This window comes from Anarrhichthys ocellatus, unplaced genomic scaffold (assembly GCF_004355925.1).
Source record: "Anarrhichthys ocellatus isolate YVR2014 unplaced genomic scaffold, GSC_Weel_1.0 scaffold82, whole genome shotgun sequence".
Taxonomy (NCBI): Eukaryota; Metazoa; Chordata; class Actinopteri; order Perciformes; family Anarhichadidae; genus Anarrhichthys; species Anarrhichthys ocellatus.
Window position 1 is genome coordinate 1,395,367 of NW_022280112.1, and position 23,538 is coordinate 1,418,904.

Sequence of the window (23,538 nt, forward strand, 5' to 3'; positions counted from 1 at the left end):
GTCCATTCCCCTGACTTGAGCAGGTCTGGAAGTGTCTCACGCCCAGAATAATGTGACGAGTTAACTTCGAATGTGACAAGTATGATCACTTGGTCTTTTTCAAAGAAGACATTTTGACATGTGACAGTAGGAACAGCACAGGTGTTAATAATGATATTGAATGATGGCTGGTTTTGGCTGCCTGAGTTTCTGGTGTTGTGAGTGCTGGCTCACTGCCACACTGGTCGTGGCCTAATGGGACACTTGAATACAAAAGGGTCATTGATAATATAATTACTGTTGTAACACGTGTTTTTCTGCTCCGGGGAGCAGCAGTGCACTACTCATAACCTTAATCTCCCTGTCTATCTCTAATAAATGGCCCCAATGTGTAGCTTTGTAAATTATGATCTATGTTAGTAGCCATTCCTCATCCAGTCTCATTTAATAGTTACAGTTTATTTCTAGTTAAACATTAACAAAACTTGTATTTTCATGATTTCTGCCAGAATAATCCTAACAATACCCGTCTCTGAGCCTGCAGTGCTTGTTAGAAGGCATAACCTGTGTAAACAAGAACTCAAAGATTGCCTCTGATTGTTGTTGTTCTGAATTCATCACTGCAGCTGTGCTGGAAATGTCTCATATATATTGAACGGGAAAAATACAGCATTTGACAATACAATGCACCCAGATATACAAGGTTTATCGTTATTGGCCAAATATGTGAACACACATAAAGGATTCTCCATACCAGATTCATCTTTTATGTTAGATCGGTATATATACCATTTCTCCAATCTCCTTCTGCTCTTCCCTCACCCACCTCCCATTATTCTCCTCTGTCTCCTTGTCAGCAGAGAATTTCATTCTACCTGGAGGGATTTTGTGATTTTCTCTCTTTTGAAGAAGTAGTGTGATTTAGAGAGAGGTTCCATTAGGGGTTGAGAGCAAGGTCAGACACAGTTAATGTCATTATCTCATCTAGGTGGTCTACAGAGACTCCCACTAGGCAAGGTCAGCCGTGAGAGCACATGCACACAAGCATTCATAAAGCCAGATAACCTCCCTCACATACTCTGCTACACGAGAGAAGCACTGGTCTGGCAATGTATTGCCATGTGAGCTTTACTTCCAGTAATCTCTTTAAGTTTGACTACAGTCCCTACACAACTCCAGAAAGCAGATATTAATTGCTGCTTCAAACCATTGGGAGTACATGTATGGTTTTAGTCTCTATTGAACGGTAACACTCTGAAGTTTCTTCACAATCAGTCAGAATCACTGTAAGTGCTACTGGCATTGAGCTATGGAGTTTTCAACACATTGAAAAAGAAGGATTTTATTTCCGCCTGGAATTGTTTTGGCTAACAGATGGCAGCAGTTATCTATGGCTGGGACTTATGACCCAGAAAACATAATCCTACCACAGGATGAAGTCATGGTTCCTGGTATAAATTAGAATTTGATAACAATACGACAGAAAGTTAATATTTTACACGTGGTTTACTAAGAGTGCAGCCACGGAAAAGCGTAAAAACACATTTGGAGGCTCGTGTCACCACGTCAAAATGCATACACTACAATAAACTACGTGTCCAAAATTTGAACTATAGTTCATTTATGTCAATGTATGGTTAACTATAACATATTTAACCATTGTCAACTTTCACAGATTCTTGAAAATTCTTATGAACCAGACTTTGCTCTTGATAATCTGTCTCAGGTACCTCAGTCACGGTTTTGAATTTCAGTTTTGAAAACTTTCCCAGGATTCAATCTGATAAATCTGCATATCCTTGTCTTCGTAATTTCATTGGCTATATGGAGCCTGAGTTTGAACAGGATCTGTTTCCAATTGGCTCGAGCTTTACCCAAAGAAGAGAGGCGGGCATTGTCTTTCAAAGCGGACTCTCGTTGGCTGTTCCAGAATGTGACCGGGCTATAGAAGCTCCTATTGGGTCAAATGAGGTGTCAATCTAGCCGGCGGAATGCAGCCTCCATTTTGCAATGAAAATCTCCGCTCTGTTGACACGGAACGTGAAATAATCACCGAATTATGATCGCGAGTTATCATATCTGTTGGCTAATTTGAAATGATGCAACAGCCCCCCGTGGGTCTTTATGGACGTACTAATGTGTTTTGGACTAAATCTTTTACTGGATTCGACAGAGTGGACCCTTAGCGATCAAACAAGACCGTTTTTGCTGGACTAGCAAGCACAAGGCGAACGTTATGAATCATAATCGGTGCGTCACGGCGATATTTTTTCAGCTATTTTTGGAGTGCTTGTTTGACATGAAATGTCTTGAAATGGTTTGCATAAATCGAATTACAAGAACCGTAGCTTTCTAATGAGATATCACATTAATACTCATCGTTACAGAGCAGTTGCAGAGTTACACAACTCTGTGTAACTCTGTGTACCTCTGTGTACCTCTGTGTAACTCTGTGTAACTCTGACGGCCCGCCCGCGGGCTGTCAGAGTGAGATGAGGTTCTTAAACTCTTGTCAGGGATTATCAGAGTACAGTCTTGAGTGTGCAGTGGGACTGTGCTGAGCTATAAATAGTTATGTGACTCGTCTATCACTCGCTCCTCACATGAATGGCTAGTCAGTCTAGTTCAAATCAACCATGCTCTTCTTTTCCTAACCTTAACCTAAGCATTGTACACTGCATGTCCACATTCACCCATTCACACACACACGATGGCAGAGGCTGACATAGAAGGCAGGGGCTGCCAGCTGCTCATCAGTTCTAATCAAATCATTCATGCACACTCATGGTTAAGTGTCTTGCCCAAGGACACTTCGACGTGCGGACTGGAGGACCGGGGATCGAACAGCTGATCTTCTGCCCTGCTCTACCTCTGAGCCACAGCCGCCTGCATTTTTAAAGGAGACTGAGCAAACAGTACGACCACAAGGCTGACAGGTTGGGCAAAGATGTTGGTCTCTTTGTGCTTTTCTTTTTCTTTGTATTTTTGTTAACTGGAAAACCGTGTAATATATTGTGTTCCCACCTACTCTTCATCTTGATCAATATGATAAGAATGATATTGTTTCCTCTTTGTACTTTACACACAGAGAGACAGGAAATGAATTCGAAGCTTTGGCCATGCACGCGGCAGCATTGTGCCACAGAGGCTAGCTGCTGAATGCTAAAGCCTTGTTAACATGTTGCGAAGTGGAATAACATTTCCGCAACAAAATGATGCGTCCAATTACCAAATAATAAGCCACTCATTAAGCCACTCGCTGTTTTATAACCATGAGCTATTATATTAACAGTTATTACCATGGACAATAAGTGAGATAGACACTCTGAGGCAATATTTGTCACCCACCCTGCATTCCGGATACACAAGGGGATTCATTCACAAAGAATGGTTGCGGGCACTGAAAGCACCATGAATTGCACATCACTATCTGCCCCGTCTCAAGGTCCGATTCACAAGACATTTGCTCTAATAATATTACATACATTGAGCGCAATTTGCCCTTTTTTTTGTCTGATTCAATAACCATGTGGCAAAGTATACATGTTTCCTTTATGCCAAGAATAATGGCAGAGAGAAAGGGACAAATGTAATGTGCAGAGGTAGAGCTACAGCTTCTGACGGATGAGCTGCAGAGGCATTCAAGAAATTGAAACGGGACAGAGTCAAACCGTATTTGGGATTTAATATGCCATGATTGCTGGAAAGTCTGGGCATGACAGCCCATACAAATGAGCTTCAGCTACCACCAAATCTCTGAAGACTAATGATATCACTGTAACTGTGTGTGGTTATTAGCGGTGATCTTTGGGTATTGGAACCTTTTTTCAATGAGGGCTATTTGCATAGAAAGTGGCCAATATTGTGCCAAATGTTTGCATATTACCTAATTTAAGTACTTACAAATAGCACAGGGGCACCGAGGCGCTATTTGCTTGCCAGCACAGTTAGAGTTAGAGTACCTTATAAACTATGTCATTGTCTTGGGTTTCCTGTTTTATTTTGAAAGTTACTCTCCCCATGTGTCATGTATTGTTTCACTTCCTGCCTTGTGTGTTTTCTTACCTTTGGGATTCTCTTCTGCTCCGATTTGTTCCACCTGTGTCAGTGTTTTGTGTTCCTGGTTTGTTGTTTTGGAGTTGCCTGCCTATTTTGGACTGAATCCGTAGGTTTGTTTTGTGCCATTAAATCATTGAACACCACCTGCTGCTTCCTCATCTGTTCATGAGTTATGGGTCCAAACTGTAAATCCTGTAATTGTAACACACTACATTTAAAGTAAATCACAGTAACATCATAAATGTTTGGTGTGCCAACATTAAGCAGTTAGCAGTTCTTTCAGCTGGGTCTTGTGTAGGCAGATAGTGTATTGTCATAAATAAGATTTGAATGTGTAGACCAATTCACTGACGCACGAGACAACCTGTTGCTTTGTCTTGCTTTGCTCTCTTTTCCCTCTCCTTCCCGTCTGCCTGGACAACATGAAAGTAGGCTACGGTTTCTATTTAATGTGCATTTACTGTAGTTTTTACTGCAATGCCTCATTTTATCTAAAACATCTTATCATGTTGCTTCACTACATTTTATTAATATTGTAGCGTGAACGGATCCCGCCCCGGGGAAAGCGGGACAGGCTTGCGCACCTAACACGGTGGTCACTCCTGACGGCTGTCCTACCTGTGTGGGTTAGTTTTCTCACGGAGGTATCGGGACAATACCGTAGGCCTTTTATCTCACCCCGTAGCTAAATCGTTTTTCGGAATTATTGTCTTCCTGAGAGTCTTGTACGGCTACGCCCTAGGGCGCTCTCAGTGGGATGTAACCCTAACACCTTATATGAATAGTTATGTAGAACGTCTGTACTTTACTATTGCCGACTGTGAACTTTTCATCATTTATGGCTAACACTGCCAAGTCTTCACCCAGAATACTCACCTTTAAGTTACTCAGGTAGAGTCCGTCGCCACGTCTGTATCACACGGTTGATGGACAGGGAAAGAGGGTCAAATTGTTCTAAAAAACCAGAGTCTTCAGTTTGGGTCCAGGCTCTTACAAATGGTAAAGCTGTGGTTGTATTAAAGTTTTTCCAAAGCAATCACATAGAACAATTTAAATTCAATGAAACAGCCTCTCTCAGTCAGCTCTCGCTGTGAGGTTTGTTTCTTTTTCATGCTGTCTTCTATCCCATCTCTGAGGGAGGAAGACAGCAGAAGGGTTCCCTGCTGAGGGGGTAAGGCCCCTAAGGGTCCATAAAAGAAGTCTCTCCCAGTCTCTACGCTGGGGAAAAAGGCCGAATCTCACAGTTCTTTTGCCTCTTTTTATGCTACTCTGAGGCTAGTACATCCCCTAATCACATGCGTCACACATACAGGAGACATCTTGTACCAGAGTTAGCAACAGAATGTAACTGGTTGTAACTAGTTTGGTCCTGTTAGAACCAGAAGCCCTATATAAAGTGTCTAAGCAGTTTATATGTTAAATCAGTTCTATCATGAAATCAAACAGTTTATATTTTAAATCACATTTAATAACAAGCTATATGTTGGGATGGTTACTTTAATGCTTTCATATTTTTCTACAATCTCTTAACAATATACTTGCAATAAATACATGTGTAAATAGATTATGTATTTACTGTTACTGTTACACCTCATCCTGTTAATTCACAACATTTAAAAAATATATTTATAATACCTCCATCCATTATCCGTAATATTCAGGGTTGCGGGGGGCAGCCCACTGCTCGCTATATACAATTTCCCCCTGACCGGGATGAATATAGTAAAATAAATAAAAAGAAAACAGTGAAGAGGTGCATTACTGAAAATGATTGGGATAGCACTAATTTACATGTGACTCATTACTGTTCATCGCAACATAGGGTTGTATATGTAAAGAGTTGGATCCCCTCTCTACACTTCTATTATTATAAACAAACTAATAGTGCATTCAGTGCAAGATTAGCAACAGGCACGCCAGTCGACTTCATCTTTATAAATTGACACTCATCGTGGAAAACACGAATGTCACTAAGCTCTGCAGGTCCAGTTTATTAAACATCACCAAGAACATCAAGTTGTAGTTCTGCAGTAGGTGCCTAAGATCAGTCGTTCAATCACTAATAACTATAAAGATCTGAATCTATCTAGTCTACATAATCATCCTATTAGCTACTAGTGGGTCGTGACGAGGTAAATAAAGCCCAGACACAAAGATGTTTTTTGTCCTCAATCTGACAAAACGCACCTTTACGACCCATGACATAAAGCCTTCTTTTTGTTTCACTGCAGATTAAAGATGATTAAGAAAACTAAATAGAAGAAGAATAGAACATTAGTTTATTCAATAAGGGGTATGAAAAGACAAGCATTCTCTCCCTGGAAAACAAAAAGACAACCCATGCATCTTTTTGTCATAAGCTGCACCAAACACCCATTCTGTTTTGCTCTTATCTGTGCCGTGCTGATATTATACAGCAATTTCCTTTTCCCTGCAGCTCTCTGGTGGCCTTGGAACAGGGGCACTGGCTCTGTGCCGTCATGCTTGTTTGAGCACATGAATTATCAGGAGAGAAAAGGATGGCTAACCTTGGACTTTCTGAAGTGGAGAGAATCACAAACATTCGGAGTGACAAAACGTGTGTGTGTGTGTGTGTGTGTGTGTGTGTGTGTATGTGTGTAGAGGAATATTTCAGTCTAAACCGTTCTTTTCCATGCTCTCCCTCACTCTTACCTTTTCTTCTTTGCTGGAAGACATATTAGATAGACATATTGTGCAATATATTGGTCTGCCTATGAAGGTAAATCATTGTCAAAATCACTGTTGATTTGAGACTGCAAATAGGAGCAGGCATGTAGGTAGACAGGCAGGTTTAAGTAGTCAGGCAGGAAGCCCGTCCAATCATTCAATTTAGGCCAAATTAAATAATTAGACGGGCTTATTAGAGTCCTGTGACAACCACAGATATCAGACCTCAGAGCATTTGACTTATTGATTGTTGTCGTGGTGGAAGGAGAATTCCAACAACTCTAACAAAAATGGTTTTCTTTATCAACCCTAGCTTTAAATAAAAAAAATTATGAAGGAGTACAAAGTCATCCACTCCATGGTAGCCACAAGGAGCAACTAAAACATATATATAACAGTTCGAATAATCAAAAGTAAAATAAGGAGTAAAGATGTGTTTGATTTCAGCAGTTCTTCTTTCTTGTGTGCCCAGCTTAGAATGTCCTTCAAGATACCATTTTATGTTCATTTCATTAAACCAATTAGTAACAGTCAGTCAATGAAAACTTGTATTGAACTGATTAAAGCAATTACAATGAAAAAGCCACAAGCACAATTTATGCTTTTAATGAAATGAAAGTAACAGTATTGCACATTGTCGCTTTTAAAAACTCCTATTGCAGTATTGTGTGATATATCTAGTTTGCACATACTTTGTTTTGTGGATCCCAATTTCATCCCTAGGATGTTGGTAACTCTATACAGTCCCGCTATTACACAATGTAACAAGCAGTTTGACTCTCTCATTCTCCCAGTGTTACCCAAGTACAGCAGTAAATGGCAATAAAAGTGTTTTTTAAAGCTTTTTTTTTATGTTACTTACTCCCTCACTTCAAATTTATTATAATGTTGCTCAATTATTTTGGAGTTATTCTTCCCCTATTGGCCAAAAATCAATTCATGCAGCATTAAACACTCATTTTTACATACCACAGTTGTGAAAGACGACAGATGACACCAATTAATTAAGACATTTATGTTTATCAATAGCTGAAATTTCCGTAAATACACAAGGAATGTTTGGAACAGCAATAGTAACTTCCACTGGTGGCCATTGATTAAATCACTGTTACATCAATCAACAATGTATTTATTTACGTAAGAAAGTCATGCATAGCCATAGTAGAAACAGGACTATATGTGACAGCATTCATCAGTTTATTTCATGTGCAGAAACCACATAAATGAAGGCTCATCACAGCAATGAAGTTCTGTCCCCTGAGTGCATATGGTTCTATGAGCTCATCGTGTATCGTGTAAAGCACAGTATGGAGGATCAAATTGCTTATTTAGTTTAGTGGAATTGAGCATCCCTGTTTCTTTCTAGCCTCTCATCACTCCTACAATCCAGACTCTGGAGGGTGACTGCAGCATGCATGTGATGATGGAGATATAAATGATCGTGATGATGATGATGATGACAGAAATACTGTTGGATGACATTCTTTATCTGTCAAATAGGAAATATTATTTCTCAATTGATTCATTAATCTCCACAACTGCACAGACAACTTGTAGCCAGGGGCGACCGTGGCTCGGAAGGTAGAGCCGGTCGTCCCTCAATCGGAAGATCGACTCCTCCAGTCCATGTCGATGTGTCCTTGGGAAAGACACCATCAGTGTATGAATGGGTGTGAATGGGTGAATGATGACATATAGTGTTAAAGCACTTTGAGTGCTCGGAAGACTAGAAAAGAGCTGTACAAGTCCATTTACCATTTACCTCAAGGATCTATTGTTGTTATTCTCGCCATCTCTGAATGCAACACTAGAGAGCTGCATAGCCATGTGAGAGACTGGATGTCACAAACCATTTTGCAATTGAACTCTGACAAAACAGAGACTTATCATCAAGCCCCAAGAACCTCTGTAAACAAGTCCAGCCACTGCTTGGTGCCCGTGTTAAAATGTTGGGCACTGCTTAGCATCTGAGTGGTATCTTCGACACTGAGCTTTGGACAAAACACCCCAAAAATGGTAGAATCATGCCAAGATCAGAGCAATGTTATCTTTCAGCAGTAGAGAAAATCATTCATGATTTTAATTCCTCATGCCTGAACTATTGTAATGCTTTGTCAACCCCCCCCCCTAATAGTCCGAGATGTAACTCAACTTCAGAGTGTGCCAGACTTCTCCTTTGTGGAGAGAGCCTTCAGGGACGCCTGTATCCTCAACCCGACTGAAACCTGGCTTGATGAGGTCATCGCAGATCCCAAAGTCAGTCTCAATAATACGTACACAGCCCGTGTAAATTGTGGTAGAAAACGTAATGATACAATCCACTTAGCTGTCTAAAAAAAAGTCATCTATAGCTGATTAATTTAAAAAGCAAGAGGAGGAGAGAGAGAGGAGGCTGGAGGGGAAGGAAAGACAATGAGAGGTTGTGACTCACTCCCCACTAATGATGAAAGTGATTCAGCCAGTGTCATTATGAATACCAGTGCTGAAGAAATACTAAGATCTTTAGCTTAAACAACACTAAGTGTAAGTAAAAGTATTGCATTCAAAATCGTACATAAGAAAAAGTATGCAAGTAGGTTAGATAATCTAGAAAATGTCCTTTAAGTGTTAAAGTAAAAGTACTCCTTGTGCAGCCAAATAGGCTCTTAAGTTGTTCCATTGTTATATAATTAGATATCAGATTGTGGTTATTGATGCAGTAACATGTTAGATCAATTTTAACGCTAGAGCTAACTGCACTAGAGCTAGTTTCATTCATGGTTATGCTGTTGTATTTCATTTACTCATTATAAATGTAGTGAGGTAAAAGTATGCTACGTTTACATGCATGTGGTGCATGTAAACGTAGTCAGTTTAAGGTTCTGTTACAGAATACAGAGAAGCCCCTCCCCCTCTTTTATAGCCTTCTTATGGGTCCTGACAGCATGCAGGTGTATTTACTTATTTATTTTAATTTTGAATCTGGATTTACTCATTTTATGCCTAGTTTTGCTACACTCTCATTATAACTAATCTTAGTATGTCCAAACACTGTAACCAGGTGACAAATGCTGAATGAAAGGATGTAATTTAATTTTGGTTAAATGAAATGGTGCTAAGAACTAGCACAGACTGCTGCAGCTTTGATGCAGAAACATCAGTTGAACCTCGATAAGTATAGCTTGTCTGTACCCTCTCATACTCTGTGTGTGTGAGGGATTACAGTGAAAAATGCTACATCCATAATGTCAAGTAAGCTTTATTGGGGAGAATTCACATTCAAATATATTTCCCTGAAGACAATCCTTGTACTATTTGGGCTGCTCTCGTTTCGACACGAAGCTGTCTCAAGCTCTTTAGGTCTTCTGCCTGGTGAATCCAATAGTGACACAGAATTATTAGTGTTGGTCTTTAAAACCAAATGAAAACGTATCCCAGGAGTTTGAAATAGTGTCTATTGTGTTCCTGATCTCTGCCTCCATCCCTGTAACACACAGGCAGAATTCCTCCAGGCCCTAGTCCAGTCCGTTCCCATCTCTCACGCCAGTCTCTGCACTTATCAACCTTCCTTTTATCCTCTTTCTCTCTGTCAGTCTCTATGTGTCTCTCCCCCAGTCACTCTGCGATACAGGTGCATAAAGTGTGCTGCCTGTCCTGTCCAGCCTGCGCCCTGTCTCTCCACTCAGTCTGAAGGGGCTGATAAGGCCAGATGGCTCTCTGCTTTGTCAGCCTCTGAAGCGAGTAATGCAGTGGAGCAGAGCCTCCAGGCTAAACACTGTCTGCATCTCATGTGGGAGGTGTGTGTGTGTGTGTGTGTGTGTGTGTGTGTGCGTGTGCGTGCTGTGGAATTCTGTCCTTTACCAGTTTAGGTCCAGGCCTTCTACTGTGGACGTTTTGCAAAGTGAGGTTATTTTGACTAGTCTTCCCTCCTTCAGGCTCCACATAGCCACAGCATCATGAAATCACACACACCAAAGTTACAACATACCAGGCATAAACAATAGTGTAATAGAAATGTATAGCTAAAGAGTAACACTCACAGCACTACAGTTACCCTCAACTAACAGTAAAACATAACTGGGGCAAGTAGTACTGTACAAAAAATAATGTGTTTCTCAAAATCAGAATTAAATGACAGAAATCATATAGACCCATGATAATAACTAAATAAAATGTGTAGATATGAATCACTTATAACAAGACTAAGACTCTTGAGCCATGCTAGCAGCTCTGTGAGTCTTACTGCAGCATAGTGATGATTTGAGCTAAATGCTAACGTCACAATGCTAACATGCTGAAATGAAAGTCTTAACCTTTTGATGTTTAGAAAGTGTCATGTTTACGATGTTCACCTTCTTAATTTAGTAGCTACTGTTGAAGGTATCTGCTCACAAACCAACATTTTGGACAAATTCACCTTGATGGCTCTACATTAAACGTTATTACAGGTCAAACTCACGGCAATCCGTCCAATACTTGAGATATTTAAGTCTGGTCAAAATGGTAGAAAGTGGCTGACGGACCAAATTACCAAGTCCCTCAGGGCTAAAAGGTTTATTTTAATCTATTACCTGTTTCCCTGTTAAAAATGTAAGAAGTAAAGTAACTATTTTACTTGACTTAATGAAAGTAACACAATAATTTACATTTGATTACTTTTTGATTTCTTTTCTGACTAATGTTTGGAGCTAGGAGTGAACGGAATGCACAGTCCGTCGGGCCGCTGCACGCCACTGTATTCTCCTCAGTCAGCTGTCAGACAGACTTCAAATAATGAAACCTTTTAAAACTGAGAAGTTATTATGAATCCTGATGTCATTTGAAAGGTGTTTACTGGATGAGGAGAGCAGAGAGACGAGACCTCTCTGATAGGTGGGGTTTCAACAGGTTTAGGCACTGACACAGCTTGGTTGGGTTTAGGTTATTGTCAGTTGGCGAACAGTCTGTAGAAACATCACCACAATATATTGATGATACATTTAATGTCATCTGTGTTATGTAGGTAAGTGGTTGGGAAGAGACGAGTTGGGTACGAGTCAGCATTTTTGCACTTCTGGTTCCCTCGTACCGAGTCAAAGTATTTTCTGAATGTGCTTTTGATTGGATGGCTGAAATAAGGTCTGTGGTGAACACAAGATTGCAACGTTTTGTTTTACGACTTGAAACAGGCCAGTAAATACCCCTCTGGTGAATGTAGAAGCTTTTACGTTTCTTATTTAAGGCGATTGTTAACAAGTGGCTAAATGAGACTACAAAACATTATCTTGCCGACTAGTCCACCTTTACAGCTTCATTATATATACTCATGCATATGTGACCGTGGTGTAGCTTGATTATAGCCTAACATATTCATTCATGCTTTAAAAATCATAAAAGTGGTAAGGATAAAACCTGTAAGTATCATAAACTGTTGTTTGCCACAGAGCTTTTATTCTGAAATAATCCAAAATCCAAAGGAAGAATCCCAATGGCTTTTTGTCGAGGGAACGGATACATTTACAGATATTAAACATCACTGACTTTGCCAGATTTTTTGAAGAAAGCAAATATAATCATCATTATCATCATCATCGCAAGTTTCTATTAAGCTAAACGTCAGGATTGTACTGCTTTCAATACTGAAACTCGCCTTGTATTTTTGTGAGGTTTTTCCCACCTTACCCTCCAATCTCCAAAAATCAACTGTGTTTTTATGTCTTTTAATGCCTTCTGATTCATGATCATCAGCGTGATCAAACTTTGATGACGAAACCATGGTTGTACTTAACAATCACACTTTAGTTTTCCTTCTGTGGCTTTGTTTTATCCTTTTCTTGAGCTCAAACACTTCAAGTTAGGAGCGACACAGGCCCACTCTTCATCTCCTATAGTGGGCAGCAGCTTCTTCAGCTGAAGAAGACCATATCCAGAGTCACACATGACCTGCAACTCTCCTCTCTAGACGCGCTGGTTATCATAAATGGGGATTTTAATCCCTGCCCTCTCTCTGCCACCCTACCCTCTTATAAACAAATGGTGTCATTCCCTACGAGGGGTGATAAAACTATCAATTTGTTTTATGTAAACATTAAGGACAATTTTATTTCAAAGATGCTCTCCCCTCTTGGACAATCGGATCATAACTTGATATTATTGACTCCCAACTACTCTCCTTTAATCCGGAAGCTGCTGATTACGTCCAAGACTGTTTGTGTGTGGACAGAGGATGCATGTGAAATGTTAAGAGGGTGTTCTGATTGCACTGACTGGACTGTGTTTCCAGAGGATGACAATGATCTGGACAGCATCTCTGACGAAGTCACCAGTTATATTAATTACTGTGTCGAGTCTATCAGTCCCTGTAAACAAATACAAACTTTCCCTAATAACAAACCTTGAGTGAGGAGATCAAAGCTGTTATTAATAGGAAGAAAACTGCTTTTCTCAGCGGCGAAACAAAGATATGATTAAAACTGCCCAAAAGGAATTAAAGCAATTATCAAACAGGGTAAGTGTAAATATAAGGAAAAGGTTGAAGGACAGATGTCCAATAGTAACACAAGGGGCCTTTGGAACGGCATGAAATCTATTACTGGTTATGGGACCAGTTCTCCCAGCGTCCCTGGTGCTGGGATCAATGTAAATGAAGCAAACCAGTTCTTTGCAAGGTTTGATGAATTTGATTTCTCTGTATCTCACGAGAGCGTCCTCTCTTCTCTTGCACCGAGTAGTCCTGAGGACTGTAGCCCAGCTATTGTAATACATGTTGAGGAGGTTCGACAGCAGTTAAAGCGCCTTAAGGTTAACAAGGCAGCAGGCCCTGACGGTGTCCATCCACGCACCCTTAAGGTCTGTGCTGACCAGCTGTACTCAGTCCTTCATTCTATCTTTTCCTTGTTCCTATCTTCATCAAAAATTCCAGTAATGTGGAAAACATCTTGTTTAGTTCCAATCCCAAAGAAAAACAATGTGAGGATTCAAAGTCTTACTAACCTCAGTCCTACAGCCCTGTAGCACATAATGAAATGTTTTGAAAGGGTTGTCCTGGGTCACCTGAGTAGACAGGTCACAGGTCTCAGGTCTCAGATTCCTTGCAGTTTGCATACAGGAAGGGTGTAGGGGTAGATGATGCACTACTTGTTATGCTCCACAGTATTTATAGTCATCTTGCAACAACTACCAGCTCTGTTAGGATCATGTTCTTTGACTTTTCCAGTGCTTTCAATACAATCCAACTGCACCTTTTAGCTAAAAAAACGTATGACTTTTAAACTGCACAATACAACTATTGCTTGGGTCTTGGATTACCTTTTGTCTCGACCACAGTTTGTCAGGCTTGATAAAAAACTGTCTCACACTATCTTAACTACAACTGGAGCACCACAGAGAACAGTTTTATTCTCACTTCATACAGCTGACTATAGGTAGAGCCATGTGTCCTGTAACATCCAAAAGTTCTCAGATGACACTGCCCTGGTTGGTCTACTTACCGGAGCCAATGACCTAAACGGGAGGTTGAATCTTTTGTCAGCTGGTGTGATGACATTTTTTTTTAACTAAATGTTGGAAAGACCAAAGAGTTGGTTATTGATTTTAGAAGGAAGAAGGAGGAGGTCTCCCCAGTGACAATTGCAGGTCAGCAGATAGAAATTGTCCAGTCGTATAAATATCTTGGGGTCTATCTGGACAGTAAATTAAACTGGAAAAAGAACACTGATGCTGTATTTAAAAAGGCTCAGTCAAGACTTTTCTTCTTGAGGAAGCTTAGATCCTTTGACATCAGCAGAAAGCTTCTTCATGTTTTTTTACCAGCGGATCTTAGCTAGTGTCCTCTTCTATGTCGTGCTCTGCTGAGGGGGGGGGGTGCGGCATCACTACAGATGACAAAAACAGGATCAATAAGATGATCAGGAAGGCTGGCTCAGTGATTGGCCTTACCCCGGACTCACTAGAGGTCGCTGTAGAAAAGAGAACAAGGGCCAAGTTAAAAAAACGATTGTTTCCTATGAGGGCCATCCATTACACATGTTTTTAATGGACTCAGAAGCTCATTCAGTGAGAGACTCAGGATGCCTTTAGATGTGGTGTTTAGATTTAACATCTTTCTGATGTCAATCATGTTTCATATGGCATTTTCTGGTGTTATTTATTCTTTGTAATGTGTTTTTTGTCCATTGTGCTCTGTGGACTGTGTCTATTGTTGTCTGTATGAGTTTTTGGTGGCAAATGAGTTTTCCCACTGGGGATTAATAAAGTTTTCTAATCTAATTTAATCCATACAAGCATAACATTGGTCAAATTGGCATAAACTATTGACAGTCGAGAAGAATTTTGAATTGTGTCATTTCCGTGTGCAGGGCTCACAGGGAAACGCTACCGCTCTACAGAGACGTATAACTGTAGGGACATATTGCTGATGACCATAGTTTTGTTGTTAAGGGATCATCGCAATCACCATAATGCTTGACCATCATTTTCTCACTCAAAGCCTTTCATGGCATCGTTGCTCTTGCTGCTAAATGTGTCTTCTTGTTCAGCCCTCCATTCATCGAGGTGCTCCGTCTTCGTCCCTTGAACGAACAAGGCCGGCTTACGGCGTTATTACTCACGCTTACTGATCGCACGTCAACACTTAAATGTGACGGTGGTGCAGGCAGGTGGACACAAATGCAGAAGCAACAGGAAAGCTACAGGAACCGACAAATAAATGTTTCAGGGCAAACAAAGGCAAAACAGAACTGGCTGGCTCCAAACACGAAGAGCAAAACAACAGCTGCAAACACCTGGAAGCATAGAGCACGAACTGACAGGGAGAAATGGGAAACAGACAGTTATACATACACAGAGCACAAGACTGGAGTAGGCAGCACTGGAATAGGAGGGAAACAAAAGGATAGGCCAACAATGGAGACAACGAGGTGTGGTAGGCAGCAACACAAGGCCAGAGCAAATGAGACTAACACAAGGCAGGTCTCGAGGAAAATGATGCTGAACAGGGCTACAGCAACACAAGAGGTATAAACTGTCTGGAGTAACCCACACAGAGCAGAAATAACAAACATCCAAAATGAAGGTTTGCCCAAAAATCAAGCAACAGACCAATCTCAATAAGGATCAATAACCATAACGTAGAACTGGAACTATATAGAGTCCAAAAACTATGACCTTAGAGCTGGGCTCTATTTAAGTTATAGTTGTAACTCCGGTCACATTAGCTCATAACCTCGATACTAAATTACCATCTGGAGGCTAAGCTGCTAACAGGCTAAGCTGCTAACAGGCCTGTTGAACCGTAAATACAATCACAAAATAAAGACACGTTCATAAGCCAAGTTATAAATCATATCATATATCGAATATTATTTGACCACATAAGCAGTATTATAGTGTAGTTACTCACATTTGTACATGCTCTGTTACTGGCTGCCTCACAGTCCAGTCCAGTGGACAGTCAGAAGAGATGACATGCGTGTTGAGTCTGTCCAAAAAACTAAACGTGTTTTCTTATTTTTTCTTCTGTAGAGTGGATTTTTCTGGCCACTCTTCCCTGAAACATCAAGAGGTGGAATATGTTTCCAAGGCCTGTACAGTTTTGAAAATGTATTCACTTTTTTAAGTTGTGTCAGCGATACTTTTTTTATTATTTCATGTTTTTATTTATTAGTTTATTATCGGACATGTGCATGTACTGTAATAGAGTGACGATCTATGGAACAAATGCCTCTTGTTTGTTGTTGTTATTGTTTTGGTTGTACAGAGTAAATAATTTAGTGAAGCAAGAGGGAGGAAGGAACATGCAAACAGGAATGCATGTTGTGTCAAATAACTATATATATTTATATACTTATACCTAAGTTTTAGGTATATAATTGAGAGATGATGATGTCTTGCAGATAGGGGAGAACATGGTTCAAGAACCAGACAGCTCGCACAACTGTGAATAATGTATGAAGAAACACTTTCAGAAAGACATGACTATCAGACACATCTCAAAAAGTGGGATGGGAGCCAGAGCCCTCAGCGATCAAGCTCCTCTTCTGAGGAACCAGCTTCCAGTCTCAGTCCGGAGGGCAGACACACTTGCCACATTTAAGACTTTCCTTTCTGATAACGCTTGTATTTAGGGCGATGTCATATGTGTACAGATTGTAATGCCCTCTGAGGTGATTTTGGACTACACAAAATAAATTGAATCGCATTTAAATCAAATCAAATCCCTTTGATTTGCTGTTTGTGAGAGTGTAGACATCTGGTTTAAGCAGGAGACAGGCAAACATGTACCTGATTGATAATTATTTCATATCAGCGTGCATGAGGGCAGGTTGGTGTATGAGTATGTGTGATTTCACTGCACACAACCCGTACCAAATGACATACTGCAGATGCTGACTGAGTAAACTAATGCTTTGTGCAGTCACTGTAAGTAAACAGTGTTTTTCACATATAGCTCCTTTTGTCTCTCTCTACCTCAGGTATCATCCGTACTGCGACGTCCAACATGGACCGTGAGACCAGGGACCACTATGCTGTGGTGATCCAGGCCAAAGACATGGCGGGCTCAGTCGGAGGACTCTCTGGATCGACTACTGTCAACATCACCCTCACTGACGTCAATGACAACCCTCCAAAGTTTCCTCAGAGTAAGTGGCCGCTCTCGGTTTGTTTCTAACAGCAGCAGGTGAAAAAGTAAAGGGTTCTTTTAAGCTATAAACTTAATGATGTGACTACTGTAATGAAACACCACTGCTGGAGTTGATGTTGACTTTACAAATCAGCATTTCCTGGTAGAAAATGGATTCAAACGCTGTCTACTGTTTGAAATCAGTGCTAATCGTCAAGATCAATTCTAAAATAGAGTTTAGCGTTTGGGACTAAACCTACGTTGTGAAATGAAAGAATGTAAACGCCCTCTAATCAGACCCCCCTCCTCTCCTCTCCCCACAGTGTTGATCGTTTTTATGTTTTCTGAAACCACTGTAGCATTAGGTTACCATGTTTTTATTACGTTACACTGGTTACAGAAAAGGAGCAGGCCCGCTCTTCTCCCGGCAAACTAGTCGGGGGGGATGTCCTTGTTATCCCGTTTGTTGTCAGATAAACAGTCTATTCCTCAAAATCATTGGCCCACGCCATATCGTTATTTCCCGCTATTGTAGCGTCATCAGTCATATTTGTCGTTGCTGCGACACGGTTGTGTCATACAGAAGTGGGCGTGGTTTCATCTCTCAGCCCCTTGCCTTGTTTTGTTTTTTTTCAAAAGATGCAATGGGTGAATTTCGGCTCAGAGTGGAATCTCTTCTTTATGCTTCAGCCCTTCTCATGTTTTTGTCCCTTTAGAGATTTAGATAAATGCTTATAGATTTCTACATGATGCAGATACATTTGCCATAATCTAAGACTGAGAGAAAGTCTACTTATTGAGTTATAAAAGTATAGAGACTAAACCTTTATCACATGACTGAAGCTCCTGTCAAGCGATCTGACTTCAAGTCATTTGTTGTGAATATAAGTCGAAGTGACTAATATATGTGACAAGAGCAAGATTATTGAAACACAGCATTTGCCCGTGGCAATTCAATGATCTGAACTGCTGGCCTTACATGTTAGCATTACATTTCTTGTCCATCTCGTTGTACCTTATCTTCCTTTAGCTAGTTATTTCCAATAACTATGGCTTCTGATCCTCATTTCTCTCTCTTTTTCTCCTCTGGGTTCTTTATTTCCTCTGATCCATGGTTGTTCTGTTTCATCTTCTGCTGTGTTGAAGCCTGCTGTTGTTGTATGAAACAGCTATTGAAAAGGCAAAAGGTTTAGCTGCTGCTTATTGAATGCCTCTTGATTTAAAAGTGTAAAGTTTTTAAAAAATGGCTGAAAGTGTAACACCTCCGATGTGACAGCTTTTATTAGACTATAATTACACACACATATAGTGGGTTACAGTTATAGATTCAGGCAGCATGAACAAGTAAACGTTTATTTTGGTCTCTGATTCAAGAACAAGAGAAGCCAGTCCTACAAATAATCTTTGTGTTTCATGTCAAAGAACATCATCAGCACATAATTGTCTTTACTAAATCCAAATAGAAAACCAGACATACAGGACAAACAATTCACATGTTACATCAACAGTAAATGAACAATGGTCATGGTCAGAGAATAGGTCACAGACGAAACATACAAAATCATAGGAGGAGTTCAGTGACCATCCAGTGTGTTTTGAATTGAGGGAAGAAAATCTTTCCTCTATCTCTCTGGCCTTCTTTTAGCTTGCAGCGTCATTTTATGACTGTTCAGTACAAATATTTGGGGGACTCTGCTATTTATCTAATGACAAAAGTTAGAGGATTTAAATATCAAGCTGTGTGGGAGAACCTGGTTCATGCATTCATCTCCACCAGATTCCAAACAATTAAAAAGTGATCACAGGGCAATAAAGACTCAATTGCAAAATAATGTAAAATGTCTCCTTCAAAGGCACGCTGTAGGCCCTGCAGTGTAGGGTTTGTGCCTAATGATTATATTGTTTTACATGGCAATGTGCATTTACAAAGACCAACGTGTTACAACCAATATGGGTCTCTATCAGGGCTCTATCAGGGCTGGCTCTGTCAGCAGCTTGCGTACCTATGTTGTGTTGCACTAACTGGCAGCGTGGGAGGGTGGTCAAAAACAAGGAAGTGACATCATCAATAGAGTGGAGAAAGAAAGAGAGGGGAGGAATAAAGTGAGGAGAGAGAGGAGACGAGGGTAAATGGTAGATGATATTTATACGCCTTTCTATTTTTCTGACCTCTCAAAGTGCTCACCACATGTCAACGTTCACTCATTCACACACTGATGGCAGAGGCTGACATGTAAGGTGTCACCTGCTCATCAGAATGTAATCTAATCTTTCCCACACACTCACACACTGATGCCTTCACCAGCAGTTTGAGGATCAGAATCTTGCGAAGGACACTTCGACATGCTGGTGGAGGATTGAACCGCCGATCTTACGATTAAATTAAGTCCCACTCTACCTCATAGGACACATCAAGAGACCTAAATGATTTAAACAAAGATTACATATGAGATGGGGTGACTAAGTTAAGGTGGACCTAGTCCTTTCCTTAGGAATTCCTCAATCTATAACTTCCTCTGATGTCCTTTTCACCAAAGTCTGACACTGTGACTTTCAGTGTGTCCCGTTATAATGTAACGTAATGTAGAATATCCTATGGCATGTTCATGCTACATAGAAAGCACCACAGGAACACTCCAGTCCATAAACAACATGTGTGGTGTCTCTTTTGATATGTGCGACATGTGCTCCATCCTGAAGGGGATTGATTTTCATCACCGGCCGTGGGTGTGGGAGGGGGAAGGTAGCTCCTTGTCTCTCAGGTTCTGTAATCGGTGGTTGGAGAGCTAGATCGCTCTGAAATATGAACCAATATCTATGTATGATGTTTCTTATTTGTTCGCTACAGATCTTATTCTAAGGACAGTGATTTTCACACAGTGTATTCCCTGCATGGTGAGATTTTCCTCTATTCGTTACCTTATATGCTTTGTTACACATGTATAGAGCACTTTAAACTGCATTTGTGTGAGTCAGTGCCCTCGAGCTTGAAATATAGCTGCCATACATTTCTATTAGAGGCCTTTATTTACAACTGCAGGGAGACCATTATTATTTCCCCCTGTTTTAATGCTGTTGATGCAAACTGTTGACTTGTTATATTCAGTATGATTTACACTTCACTAATTCCATTAGTTCATGTCTTATTCACCCCGCTGCTGTTTGTTATCCTCTAATTCATTCTATTTGCTTCTACTCTGCCTTTTATAAGAATCCCTGTTAAGCTATCGTCAGTGAACACACTTCCTGCACAGATTTTTTCTCACACAGTGCCAAGCAGCCAGCCTGTGACAGCTCTGAGGACAGAATCAGCAGTGTGTTTTCTGCTTTCGGCATCGAGGGGAAAAGTGGAAGCTGAGGGTGTTGAGCGTTGAGTTCTTCAGAGCTGCTCACTCTCAGTTTGGGAAGAGAGCAGCACAAACCTCTACTAGATGTGACCTAGAAGTGAGGTGGCAGTGTAACATCAGACTCCTCTCCAGTGAGCACCAGAAGAGCACTAAATATGTTTAAAAGGTTTAATGAAATGAAATGTTGTGTTGCTGTTGCAGAGAGCTACCAGCTGTATGTACCAGAGCTGGCTCCTGTGGGGAAGGCAGTGGGTCAGATCAGAGCCAACGATGAAGATGAAGGGCAGAACGCTGAGATGAGCTACAGCATCACTAATGCCGACGCAGCTGCCATCTTCACCATCATCACTGATGCTGACCGCAGGCAGGGAATCATCTCACTCAAGCAGGTATGAATCAGAGATCACAACACAGGCCCACACTGATGCTTATGGAAGCACATGATGGGCTTCAAGTGTGGCTGTGAGGGGACACTGTAGTGAAAATAACTGTCATGGCAGCCCCGTTTGACACAGATGTATCAGCCTTTTCTTCCACAGGGATGTCAGATGGGAACATCAATCATCTGGGATCGAAACTAACTAACCCCCCTCCCCCATTAGTTAAAATAGTTGTTTAGGAACGTAACTTTAAGGGGACGGGTCTGTCTCCATGTTAAGTTCCACTGTGTTACATTCAAATTGCTGCTGTACCGTATGAGGAGCAGAAATGCAGGGCTCAGCATGAGTGGCTGTGTTCACTGTACTGTTGCAGTCCGGACTGCTCACATGTGTCCCCTAAGGGTTGTTGGTGGACACTGCAGCTAGTGCAGAATCAGCTGGATAAATGAAAGATAAATTAGAGGCACCAGTTTTATCAGGTGCAAGGTGCCACAAAATGACATTGTGCCTTCAGTTTGAACAGTTTACTTTTTTTCAAAGATACTGGAATAAACTAAACAGGAAATGGAATTGGATCAAATCCAGCATGCATGGCCTGTGGCTGGAATTCTTTGAGGCGGTCGAGTGTGTCTGATGCCCCTGCAGCCTTCGAACTGGGACAATAGGGAAGCCATGTGCTTAGCAAGAATGAGCAATACTGGTTTCTCAGAGCCACAAGCTAAAAGTTTGATTTTCTTTGTAGCTCTTCTTCAGCCGCTAAGAAACTTGAGAGCAGATGAAGGCTCCTCGCTCAAGGGGAGTCCATGGCTGTTCTTCTTTTTCCAACAGTTTGAAGTTTGCTTTCGTCAGCACATTGCAACACATTGCATTCTGGGGGTGTCTAACGTTTTTGTGAAGAATTATCGAGGTGCTGGCCCAGACCATCAGGAGCAATTTGGGTTCAATGGTCTTGCCTAAGGATTCTTTGACATGTGGGCAGGAGGCCAACCATTAGAGGATGACCTCCAGCTCACAGCTGCTGAATAGGGAAGCAGTGAATACAATATGGATACCAACTGATCAGTACCCTAAGTCCCCAATACAAACAATTTTCTGGACCACTTGCATCTATAAATGTACAAAGCCAGCAAGGGGTCATGTGGAAGAAAAATAATATTAGCATAGAAATGTGTGCACGTCAATCTCTGTGTACAGATTGATAAACCATGCACACAGATTAATAAACTGTTGAACCAGTGTCAGCTGGTGGCTCCAAAATGTTGGGAGGACAAGAGGAAAAGCAATCCATGGGCTGTTATTTTGGCTGTCTGTACACAGCTTCAGTATACAAGTAGAACAACGACAAAAAGCCATATCAAACCAGACAAGAATAGTCTAAAACAGGGGTCTTCAACGTTTTGCAGGCCAAGGACCCCCAAACGGATAGAGAGATGGAGCAGGGACCCCCGACTATATATATTGTATAAAATTGTGTTTTATATTAAACTGGGCCTAGTGCCATGTATAAACATACCTCTTTATTGTGCATTCAATACTAAGCTATTCAAATAATACACAGGTTCATATATTCATGTTTTTATTTTAAACATGTGCAAGGTACAGTGAGTAGGGTGGCCGTGCCACTGCCATTTATAAACATACCTTGTCAACTGATACCAATGCCAATATCAACATTGTCTGTAAATTGCATGATAATCATGCATAGAAGCTATTCAAATTGATGTTTTCATTTTAAACATAAATGTGGAAATGAAAAATTAGTGATGGCCTATTAGTGCCACTGCCATGCATAAAGATACTCGTTATCTTCCATACAATACTGAACTATTAAAATAATGGACAGATTCATGTTTGGGAAAAAAAAATACATATATATATTAAAAATTTGTCTAATCAACAAAAATTTCGCGGACCCCCTAGGGGTTGCGGACCTCCTGTTGAAGACCTCTGGTCTAAAACATACAGATATTAAGTGTCTTAATACCTTATTAGACATCATTAACAAATTTATTGTGTCTTCTTTTCTTGGGTATTTGAAGAAACCAAACATTTTCCCATAACAATGTAAAGTCTTGATATGATCAATGACAAACCTGCAAAGCTTTTGCCTAAATGTCTTGGTGTGAGAACAAAACTGTTCCAGAATATTCATCACACGACTGTGGCTGAGTGATAAAACAGGGTCGTCCCTCAATCACAAAATCGCCGGTTCGATCCCCGGCTCCTCTAGTCCATGTCGACGTGTCCTTGGGCAAGAGACCTAACCCCAGCTCCCGTAGGCTGTGCCCGCGGTGTATGAATGTTAGTTAGACATGTGGCTATATTATTATTATTATCGGGATGTATTGAGAAACACATTCTTCCTACTGGGGAGTCAGCTGGGTTGGGGTTAGCTCTACTTTCTTATAATGCAGTAAAAGGGCTTAAAGAGTTCTTAAAAACAATCACTGCAGGCTAGATGGGAATGAACCTATGAGTCACTAAAGCCATCAGACCAATGAGCGGT

General features: G+C 40.8%; 1 protein-coding gene across 1 annotated transcript in view; it reads left to right on the forward strand.

Moving 5' to 3' along the window:
- LOC116398331 (cadherin-18-like) overlaps positions 1-23,538 on the forward strand; it is a 109,899-nt gene that overhangs the window by 59,162 nt on the left and 27,199 nt on the right. The window contains exons 5-6 of the mRNA XM_031874544.1: positions 17,157-17,324; positions 20,854-21,041. Of these exons, the coding sequence (XP_031730404.1) occupies positions 17,157-17,324; positions 20,854-21,041 (356 nt within the window). The remainder of the gene's footprint in view (positions 1-17,156; positions 17,325-20,853; positions 21,042-23,538) is intronic.